The sequence below is a fragment of the Nomascus leucogenys genome, chromosome 18 (assembly GCF_006542625.1).
Source record: "Nomascus leucogenys isolate Asia chromosome 18, Asia_NLE_v1, whole genome shotgun sequence".
NCBI lineage: Eukaryota > Metazoa > Chordata > Mammalia > Primates > Hylobatidae > Nomascus > Nomascus leucogenys.
In genome coordinates, this window is record NC_044398.1 from 2,748,904 (window position 1) to 2,761,223 (window position 12,320).

The 12,320-nt window shown below is 35.0% G+C and overlaps 1 protein-coding gene across 10 annotated transcripts in view; it reads left to right on the forward strand.

The window, feature by feature from the left end:
• SNAP91 (synaptosome associated protein 91) overlaps positions 1-12,320 on the forward strand; it is a 159,664-nt gene that overhangs the window by 78,577 nt on the left and 68,767 nt on the right. For all 10 annotated transcript variants that reach the window (XM_012497051.2, XM_003258285.4, XM_004091097.3 and 7 more), the window contains exon 9: positions 8,012-8,053. In XM_012497051.2, coding sequence (XP_012352505.1) covers positions 8,012-8,053 — 42 coding nt within the window. The remainder of the gene's footprint in view (positions 1-8,011; positions 8,054-12,320) is intronic.

Here is a 12,320-nt window from a genome sequence, read left to right on the forward strand (position 1 = left end):
CATGGAACTTTCTTTAAGATAGACCATATGAGAGGCCACAAAATTACCCTAATAAATTTAAGAAAATTGAAATTATATCAAGCACTCTCTCAGACCATAGTGGAATAAAACTGGAAATCAACTCCAAAAGGAACCTCCAAAACCATGCAAATACATGGAAATTGAATAACCTGCCCCTGAATGAGCACTGGGTCAAAAACGAAATCAAAATGAAAATAAAAAAATTCTTCGAACTGAATGACAGTAGTGACACAACCTATCAAAACCTCTGGGACACAGTAAAGGCAGTGCTAAGAGGAAAGGTCATAGCCCTAAATGCCTACATCAAAAAATTTGAAAGAACACAAACAGACAATCTAAGGTCACACCTCAAAGAACAAGAGAAACAAGAATGAACCAAATCCAAACCCAGCAGAAGAAAGGAAATAACCAAGTTCCAGAGCAAAACTAAATGAAATTGAAACAAAAAACAATACAGAAGATAAATGAAACAAAAAGCTGGTTTTTTGAAAAGATAAATTAATAGACCATTGGCAAGATTAACCAAGAAAGGAAGAGAGAAAATCCAAATAAGCTCTATAAGAAATGAAATGGGAGATATTACATCTGACACCACAGAAATACAAAAAAATCATTCAAGGCTACTATGAACACCTTTACACACATGAACTAGAAAACCTAGCAGAGATGGATTAATTTCTGGAAAGATACAACCCTCCTAGCTTAACTCAGGAAGAATTAGATACCCTGAACAGACAAGCAGTGAGATTGAAATGGTAATTGTTAAATTACCAACAAAAAAATGCCCAGGACCAGACAGATTCATAGCAGAATTCTACCAGACATTCAAAGAAGAGTTGGTATCAATCCTATTGACACTATTCCACAAGATAGAGAAAGAGGAAACCCTCCCTAAATCATTCTGTTAGCCCAGTATCACCCTAATACCCAAACCAGAAAAGGACATAACCAAAAAAGAAAACTACAGACCAATATCTCTGATTAACATAGATGCTAAAATCCTTAACAAAATACTGGCTAACTAATCCAACAACATATCAAAAAGATAACCCACCATGATCAAGGGTTTCATACCAGGGATGCAGGGAAGGTTTAACATACACAAGTCAATAAATGTGATACACCACATAATCAGAATTAAAAACAAAAATCACATGATCATCTCAATAGATGCAGAAAAAGCATTGGACAAATTCCAGCATCTCTTTATGATTAAAACTCTTAGCAAAATTGGCATACAAGGGACATACATCAATATAATAAAAGCCATCTATGACAAACCCACAGTCAACATAATACTGAATGGGGAAAAGTTGATAGCATTTCCTCTGAGAACTGGAACAAGACAAGGATGCCCACTCTCACCACTCCTCTTCAACTTAAGTACCGGAAGTCCTAGCCAGAGCCATCAAACAAGAGTAAGAAATGGCATCCAAATTGGTAAAGAGGAGGTCAAGCTGTTGCTGTTTGCTGATGATATGATTGCTTACCTAAAAAACCCTAAAGACTCCTCCAGAAAGTTCTTAGACCTGCTAAAAGAATGCAACAAATTTTCTGGATACAAAATTAATGTGCACAAATCAGTAGCTCTTCTATACACCAACATTGACCAAGCAGAGAATCAAATCAAGATCTCAACCCCTTTTACAATAACTGCAAAAAAAAAAATACTTAGGAATATGCCAAACCAAGGAGGTGAAAGACCTCTACAAGGAAAACTACAAAACACTGCTGAAAGAAATCATAGACAACACAAATGAAAACACATCCCGTGTTCATGGATGGGTAGAATCCATATTGAGAAAATGACCATACTGCCACAAGCAATCTACAAATTCAATGCATTTCCCATCAGAATTCATTATTCTTCACAGAATTAGAAAAAAAAATTCTAAAATTCATGTGGAACCAAAAAAGAGCCCACATAGCCAAAGCAAGACTAAGCAAAAAGAACAAATCTGGAGGCATCACATTACCTGATTTCAAACTACATTATAGGGCCATAGTCACCAAAACAACATGGTACTTGTGTAAAAATAGGCACATAGACCAATGGAACAGAACAGAGAACCCAGAAATAAACCCAAATACTTACAGCTTACTGATCTTCAACAAAGCCAACAAAAAGTGGGGAAAGGACAACCTTTTCAATAAATGGTGCTGGGATAATTGACTAACTACATGTAGGAGAATAAAACTGGATCCTCATCTCTCACCTTATTCAAAAATCAACTCAAGGTGGATTAAGGACTTAAATCTAAGATCTGAAACTATAAAAATTCTAGGAGATAACATTGGAAAAACCCTTCTAGACATTGGCATAGGCAAGGATTTCATAACAAAGAACCCAAAAGCAAATGCAATAAAAACAGATAAATTTCTGGGACTTAATTAAACTGAAGAATTTTTGCAAGGCAAAAGGAATAGTCAGCAGAGTAAACAGACAACCCACAGAGTGGGAAAGAATCCTCACAATCTATACATCTGATAAAGGACTAATATCCAGAATCTACAATGAACTCAAATCAGCAAGAAAAAAACAATCCCATCAAAAAGTGGGGTAAGGACCTAAATAGACAATTCTCAAAAGAAGATACACAAATGGCCAACAGACATATGAAAAAATGCTTAACATCACTAATGGTCAGGGAAATGCAAATCAAAACTGCAATGCGATACTACCTTACTCCTGCAAGAATGGCCATAATCAAAAAATAAAAATAAAAAACAGTAGATGTTGGCATGGATGTGGTGATCTGGGAACACTTCTACACTGCTGGTGGGAATGTAAACTAGTACAGCCTCTATGGAAAACAGTGTGGAGATTCCTTAAAGAACTAAAAGTAGAACTACCATTTGATCCAGCAATCCCACTAGTGGGTATCTACCCAGAGGAAAAGAAGTCATACTTGCACACACATGTTTATAGCAGCACAATTCACAATTGCAAAATCGTGGAACCAACCGAAATGCCTACCTATCAATGAATGGATAAATAAACTGTGAGATATGTATATATCTATCTATCTATCTCACAGTTCATATATATATATATAAAATGGAATATTACTTAGCTATAAAAAGGAATGAGTTAATGGCATTTGCAGTGACCTGGATTAGATTGGAGACTATTATTCTAAGTGAAGTAACTCAGGAATGGAAAACCAAACATTATATGTTCTCACTCAAAAGTGGGAGCTAAGCTATGAGGATGCAGAGGCATAAGAATGATACAATGGGCATTGAGGAAATCAGGGGGAAAGGGTGAGAAGAGGGTGAGGGATAAAGACTACAAATAGGGTGCAGCGTATACTGCTCGGGTGATGGGTGCTCCAGGATCTCACGAATCACCACTAAAGGACTTAACCGTGTAACCAAACGCCACCTCACCTGTTCCCCAATAACCTATGGAAATTAATTAAATAAGTGGAATTGACACCCCCAAAACATACAAAGAATCAATGAAATAAAAATTGGTTCTTTGAAAGGTTAAACAAGATTGATCGACCACTAGCTAGATTAACAATGAAAAAAAAAAGAGAGAAGATCCAAATAAATACAATCAGACAGACAAAGGTGACATTACAATTGATCCCACAAAAATAGAAAAAATCCTCTAGACTACTATGAAAACCTCTATGCACACAAAGTAGAAATCTAGAGGAAATGGATAAATTTCTGGAAACACACAACCTTTCAATATTGGACCAGGAAGAAATTGAAACTCCGTTATTGGTCTGAAAGACCAATAACAAGTTCTGCAACTGACTTCAGTAGTAAAAAAATCTACTAAGCAATAAAAGCCTTGGACCAAATGGATTCACAGCTAAATTCTATCAGATGTAAAAAAAAAGAACTGGAAGCAATTCTACTGAAACTATTTCAGTAAATTGAGAAGGAGGGATTCCTCCCTAACTAATTCTATGAAACCAGTGTCATCCTGATACTAAAATCTGGCAAAGGCACAACAAAAAAAAAAGAAAACTACAAGCCAATATCCCTGAGAAACATAGATGCAGAAATCCTCAACAAAATAGTAGCAAATCAAATCTTGCAGCACATCAAAAAGTTAATTCACCACAATCAAGTGGGCTTTATTCCTAGGATGCAAGCTTGGTTCAGCATATGCAAAACAATAAATGTAATTCACCACATAAACAGAATTAAAAACAAAAACCATATAATTATCTCAATAGACGCAGCAAAAGCTTTCTGTAAAATCCAACCTCCCTTCATGATACAAACCCTCAACAAATTAGGCATTGAAGGAACATACTTCAAAATAATAAGAACCATCTATGACAAACCCACAGCCAACATCACACTGAATGAGCAAAAGGTGGAAGCATTCCCTTTAAGAACTAGAAGAAGACAATGATGCCCACTTTCACCACTACTATTCAGCATAATACTGCAAGTCCTATAGAGCACTCAGGATAGAGAAAGAAATAAAAGGAATCCAAATAGGAAAAGAGGAAGTCAAACTATCTCTCTTTGCTAAGGATATGATTCTACACCTAGAAAATCCTCAAGATTCCGTCAGAAAACTCCTAGACCTGATAAACAACTTCAGTAAAGTTTCAGGATACAAAATCTACCTGCAAACATCAAAATCAATAGCATTTCTATGCACTAATAACTTCCACTCTGAGAACCAAATCAAGAATGCAATCCCATTTACAATAGCCACAAAAAAATTGAAAACCTAGGAGTACCTGTAACCAAGGAGATAAAAGATCTCTACAAGGAGGACTACAAAACACCAATGGAAGAAGTCAGAGATGACACAAACAAACGGAAAAACATTTCATGCTCATGGATTGGAAGAATATATATTGCTAAAATGGCTCTACTGCCCAAAGCAATCTGTAGATTCAATGCTATGTCTATCAAATTATCAACATCATTTTCCACAGAACTAGAAGAAATTATTCTAAATTTATATGAAGCCAAAAAAGAGGTGGAATAGCCAAAGCAATCTTAAGCAAAAAGAACGAAGCCAGAAGCATCACCTTACCTGACTTCAAACTATACTACAAAGGTGCAGTAACCAAAACAGCATGATACTGGTACAAAAACAGACATATAGAACAGTGGAACAGAATTGAGAACCCAGAAATAAAGCAGCATACCTACAACCAACTGATCTTTGATAAGTTGCCAAAAATAAGCATAGCAAGGGGAAAGGACTCCTTATTCAAAAATGGTGCTGGGAAAACTGGCTAGCCATATGAAAAAGAATGAGACTGTATCCCCCACCTATCACCACATACAAAAATTAACTAAAGATGGATGAAAGACCTCAAACTATAAAAATGCTGGAAGGAAACTTAAAAAATGCTAGAAGGAAACTTAGAAAATACCCTTCTGGACGTTGGCTTTGGCAAAGAATTTATGATCAAGTCCTCAAAAGCAATTGCAACAAAAATTAAAATTGACAACTGAGACCTGTTTAAACTAAAGAGCTGCACAGCAAAAGAAACTATTAACAGAGTAAACAGACAACCTACAGAATGAGAGAAAATATTCATCACCTTTGTTTCTGACCAGTGACTAATGTCCAGAATCTATAAGGAACTTTAATAAATCACCAAGAAAAACAACCTCATTAAAATTAGGCCAACGGCATGAACAGACACTTCTCAAAAGAAGACGTATAAGTGGCCAACAAACATATGAAAAAATTCTCAACATCACTAATCATCACAGAAATGCAAATCAAAACCACAGTGAGATACTATCTTACACTCAGAATGGTTATTATTAAAAAGCCAGAAAACAACATGTTGGCAAGGCTGCAGAGAAAAGGGAACTCATATACACTGTTGGTGGGAATGTAGTTCAGCCACTGTGGAAAGCAGTTTGGAGATTTCTCAAAGAACTAATAATAGAACTTCTGTTTGACTGAGTAATCCCATTACCGAGTATATACCCAAAGGAAAGTAAATTGTTCTACCAAAAAGACACATGCACTCATATGTTCATTGCAGCACTATTCAAATAGCAAAGACATGGAATCAACCTAGGTGCCCATCAGTGGTGGACTGCTTAAAGAAAATGTGGTACATATGCACTATGGAATACTATGCAGCCATAAAAAAGAATGAAATCATGCCCTTAGCAGCAACATGAATGTAGCTGGGAGCCGTTATCCTAAGTGAACTAATGCAAAAACAGAAAACCAAATACCACATGTTCTCACTTATTAGTGAGAGCTAAATCTTGGGTACACACATACAGATGAGAACAGTAGACACTGGGGACTCCAAAAGGAGGTACAAAGGGAGGAAGTCAAGGTCTGAAAACCTTCCTGTTAGGTACTCTGTTCACTATCTGGGTAACAGCATTAGTAGAAGCCCAAACTTCAGCGTCATACAATGTACCCTTGCAACAAATCTGTACTTGTACCCTGGAATCTGAAATAAAAATGGAAAATTTTTAAAAAGAAATAATAATATTTGGTAGTTGCAAGAAAAGTAAAGTCTGGAATTCTGGATTCAAACTTTATTTGATCCAGAGAGATTAGGGCAAGTGCTCTACGTCAGTGGTCTCAACAGCAAGTGACTTTGCTTCCCTCCCCTCCTCAAAGAATAGCATTTAGGGATGTTTTTTGTTATCACACTGGAGAGGGTGGCTACTAGCATCCTGTGGGTAGAGGCCAGGGATGCTGCTAAACATCCTAAAATGCACGAGATACCCCCCAACAAGAATTATCTTCCCCAAATGCCAATAGTGCCAAGACTGAGAAACCTTGCTCTAGACACAGAGAAGAAAGAGGAAAGAAGGTAGTTCAGCATTTGACACACAAATGGATCTTCTGATCTCCAGTTTGGTTTATTGTCTTTGTAGCAGCCCAGCACTTTTGCTTCATGTATTTACTTCTACATTTCCATCAGTATAATCAAAGCTCTTCATTTCTCAAGGAGAGATACTTTGGCTTAACCCACTTTGTTTCTTTGAACCTCAATTTCATTATTTATATAAAAGTGATACGATTGAACTTGTGATTTGTGTTTTTCCCCAACTTTTCACTTTGAATAATTTTCAAACCTACAAAAGAATTGATGTATAATGAACAAATATGGTCTCTTCATTGATTTACCTTTATTAATATTTTTTCATATTTGCTTTTCCTCCCTTTTCTCTTTCTCTGCCCCTACCCCCATGCTAACAAAATTAACAATATGCATATACTTTTATCTGGATATAATTCCACTTCTACAAGTATATCATATAGATATATACACACACATGCAAAATGGTGTGTGCAGCACTGTTTGCAATGGCAAGAGATCAAAAGCAAATTTAGTGTCCATTAATAAGTTACTAATTAAATATAGTACAAAGAAGTTCTATGCAGCTGTTTATTAAATGAGGACATTCTGTGTGTTGATATGGACATATGTCTAAGATATATTTTTAAGTGAAAAATATAAGTTCATTATATATAATGTGCTATTATTTGTATTGTAATGGGGAAATAAGTATATATTTGTATAATTTCATATTTCCTTGAATATACATAAAGAAACTCTGAAAGGATACATAAGAAACGAACAAAGTTAGGTCTGTGGGAGGAAGAGCGGAAATTATACCCTGAATGAGTTTTAGAACTAAGTGAGCATTCCCTATCCAGAAGGTGGGCATAATTAACTACTAAATTTAGTCTAAGCAGTGTTTTACATTTTGAGCTTCTGTTAACTAAGGAGGATACCATTGCATTTTATGCTTCAATTTATTGCCATTTGTTTTTGGATTCTAGTAGAATTCTATACATTTGTTATATCTAGCTATATTAATGAAATTACTACTCTATTATATTGAGTGAAACACTGCATAAAAAGCATATGATCCAAGTGAGAGTGATATATAAAATAATTCATTTACACCAATATTGAGCTGTTTTAACTAATTGTGTAGGTGATCTTCCATTAAATGAAAAAAATTAATTTTAAAAGTTCTTCTAATTTCTAATTTTTTTAATCCACAGCAAGTTGGTATTGATAAAGGTGACATTCCTGACCTCACACAGGTAAGCAACTCTCCCAGTGGAAGATTCAGTATGCATGAGATTATTACAACATATATTGCCACAGATGGGCATAGTCTTGTAAGCATTTCATGCATTTTGAATTTAGGCCAACCAACTTTCTTGGAAATTATTCTACTTTATTTATTATTTCTAGCCATTGAATATATTTCTGGAGGTAATAGGAAGATTTTCTTGTTCTTATGATATAGTTTTCTCTTTAAATGCAACTGAATTTAGTAAATGAACTCATCTTTTCATTTTAAACTTGATCAAAAGGAAACCTTGAATAATGTTAACAGAAGTGCTTTGGCTATGAAAAGTCACTATTTCTAGGCCTGATAATCAGAATATTAGAACTTTTCCTCCTGCTTGTCTTCCTAGTTTCCAACATGTCCCAGATACGAAGGAGACCCATGAATAGGGAAAACTCTGGTGTCACAGTTAAACTACTTGTCTCCTCTATGAAATGGAGGCATGTCCATGTATAAAATAAGCTAATAAAATAGTAGTGGTAGGTGAGCCATTTTTCTGGAGCCCATCTAGTAAATGACAACAATAGAGGGGCTTCTGTATCAATCATTTTATCTGTGAAGAGGGTACTGTATATGGTTCCTAATATATAGATTCAAGGTCGTTCATGGGTACAGCTTTATTGTATAACCTTTCTCATAATTGGCAGGAACTGTTTTTACTTAAGCACTCTGTTGTGGTACATTTATATCCCAAATATGTTATTTAACTAGAAATGATGTTATTGTAGAGATGATAGGAGAAAACATAGAGCTGCTATCTTATATACCAGTAATGAATATATGAACTTTCTGTCCTTGTAAATATAGTCATTATAATAGAAAAATAATTGTCATAATGAAAGATACCTACTTTTTAATAATATCAAAGTGCATTTAGTAATTTGCTATCCTTATTATGCCTTGAAATGTTTCCATCTTTAAAATAATATTAATCCTTAGGTTTTTAATTAAAAAATTAGGGAAACTCAAAGAAATGATCTTCTGTATTTGTATTATTAAAATACCAATTAAATATCAATAATTCTTTATGAATAAAATTCACAGAGCAATCCAGAACATGATGGCATTGTATTTTTTAGTTAAAAGTTGAGAGATAGTTATTTTTCATAGACAGAATATTGGTATAAAATATTTCGGCTACTATGAGAAAATAGTGTTTTTTGACGAGGCACATACCTGAGTAAGATATTGGCATCATTTTGGATATGGCCAAAAAATTAAGTATGCATAAAGTACCACTAAAAATCTCTTTATTAGATGTAGATTTATCTTTGTAACACTATAATTAAAAGCAAAGAAAATAAGTATGTTTTCATTTAAACTAATCATTTTTAGTAAAATTTATAGTACATTTTAAAAAATAATCCATGTAAGTAATACATGTTAACTTTTAAGACATTAAAATAATTTAGCTCTGACATTTAGAAGCTAATGAATAGCTTCTAGAAGTGGCAAATCATCTTAATTTCAACTCTATGGACACCGTTACTGTAGAATAAAAGAGAAACTAGGCTCTCAGTTAAGAATATAGGTCCTCATCTGTCGTACTTAGTTTGGGCAGTCTGAAAGGAAACAAGGAAATACTCAAATGACTACTTAAATTCATTTTTGCTTTTAACATTAGACAATGAGAGCATATCATTGAAAGTACATCATTGAAATCATATACTTGGATTAAATTTTTAATGATACTATTATAGTCATTATAATATTTATAATCTCCCCCTCAAGAAGCCCAGAAACATTATATTTTACTGAATGATTTAAGATGTGTGTTTTCATAATTTAGGGAACAGAGGCCCCTCCCTCGAAGAAAATAAAATCTTGCCCTGGGTCTGTTAGAAAGCTATTCTGTGGTAGAAATTCATTAGAATCTGTTAGCACTCTATTCTCTTCTTTTGTTATGACCTTAAGCGCCACATAAATTTCAATATTAACATTTATTTTTATGTGATACATATACACCATGGAATACTATACAACCATTAAAAAGAAAAGATCATGTGCTTTGCAGAGACATGGATGGAGCTTGGAGCCAATATCCCAAGTAAACTAATGCAGAAACAGAAAACCAAATACTGCATGTTCTCACTTATAAGTGGGAGCTAAACATTGAGTATATATGACACAATGAAGTGAACAACAGACACCAAGGCCTACTGGAGGGTAGAAGGTGGTACCCCTGTGACATGCAGTTTACCTATACGACAAACCTGCGCAAGTACCCCTGAACCTAAAAGATTTTTTAAATGTGGAAAAATATTTATTTTTAAATTAACTGTTCAGGTCGGGCACGGTAGCTCACGCCTGTAATCCAAGCACTTTGGGAGGCCGAGGCAGGCAGATCACAAGGTCAGGAGATCGAGACCACAGTGAAACCCCATATCTACTAAAAAAGAAAATACAAAAAATTAGCCAGGCACAGTGGTGGGCGCCTGTAGTCCCAGCTACTTGGGAGGCTGAGGCAGGAGAATGGCGTGAACCCAGGAGGCGGAGCTTACAGTGAGCCGAGATCACGCCACTGCACTCCAGCCTGGGCGACAGAGCGAGACTCCGTCTCGAAAAAAAAACAAAAATTACCTGTCATAGAAAAATTCTTCTAGTTCAATACAAGAATATGATATGCTTCTGAAATTTATTAACATTGTGGTTTCTTTTGGGGTTATGAGTGACATAGAGCTAAACACCCTTCTTCATTCCTGTGTAGAGCCCCTCGGCAGGTCTAATGGAAGTCTCTAATTGACCTGAGGATTTAGACCTCTGACAGTTATGATCAGGTCTGAGCTAGCATGTGAACTGTTCTGGGGTTAGTCCTTTAAAGAGTTGTTTCATCCTTAAAACCAGGATTAATCTGCAGATGGGTCCGAAGTACCAGGTTATATGGATTCGGTTCTAAGATTAGATTCTGCTTTCCACCAGGCTTGTCTGCGGCCACCATGGCCGTTCAATCTAGCCAGGTAATGAACAAAAATACCTGTCAGAAGAGAGTGTTAAAGAAGAGATGGAGATCAGAAGGGCTTCCTACTGGGAGTAGGAATAGAATGCTCATAACTTAGAAAATGATTAGAATTCCTCTTGCAGCAAAATGGAATGGGGGAATTTCATAGATATCTTTATGAATTTAATGGATAGCTTTTAGGTTAGAGACTGCACATTAAACATGAATGCAATCATCTGTAACCCTTTTTAACTTATACACATAATATCATAATTATTACATTTAAATTATTCACCAATATCAATGAAATTTGTAAGGACATTCAAAAATAACTGTTTTGGGGTAAGAACTGAATATATCAAAACTGAAATATTTCTCCTCAGCACTTTCAAATGGTTTCTTAGATCTAATGATAAAAATTTAATGATCTTGTGATTGCTTTTTTTAAATTTGGTTTTAATGATGCTTTATAAGCTATAGCATCTAAATCATAGATGGATGCTTTCTTTTGGAGCCTGGGCTCGCAATCAGCTATGAATTTGTTCCAAGAAAAGAATTTTTTAATGTTATTTCCTGTTTGTGGCGTGTGTACATTCCGAATGTAAAATATCTTCACTTATGAAAACAAACTTAGGTTTTGATGTCAGGAATTCTGGTTGACATGAAAACTACTGGTAAAGAAAGGTCTCCTTTTAAAGACCATACAACTGATGAATCAGTAACCGTATGTTGCTGTTATCTATTGGCTTTCACAGGCTGACTCTTGTTCTTTGGATTGGTGTTCCCATCTGATTGGTCTATTGACTTTGGCATTTTTAAAAACAAGAAACTAAAGAGCCTGCTCATTATACTTTGTTATATTAAATTCCTTTTACAACAGCAGAGGCATTCTCAAAGTTTTTGCTCCTTGGAAATTTAAGAGGTGGTTTTCATTTATTGTCTACTGCGTGCCAGGATATCCTCACTGCCATAGATGCAGCTGAGAAAAGGTAGACATTCCTGCACGCCTGGATATTACTATCAAAGTACTTTTTTTCTTCCAAAGACATTTGAGGAATTTATTTCTCTTCGATTTTACATGTCCTTGTAAGAAATATAAATGATGAAGCACTTTTAAACTTCTAGGTTGGAATGCTCCAAACTTAATTTCCCTTTAAGACAAAAGTCAAGTTTGATAGTCTTGTATTCTTGATAAAATTTCTCTTTCAGCTATTGTGATTTTTTTGTGTGACTTCTACTTATTTTTTCAATTTTCTCACTTAGTAAGAAACTTTACAAAATGAATAAAATGGGGACC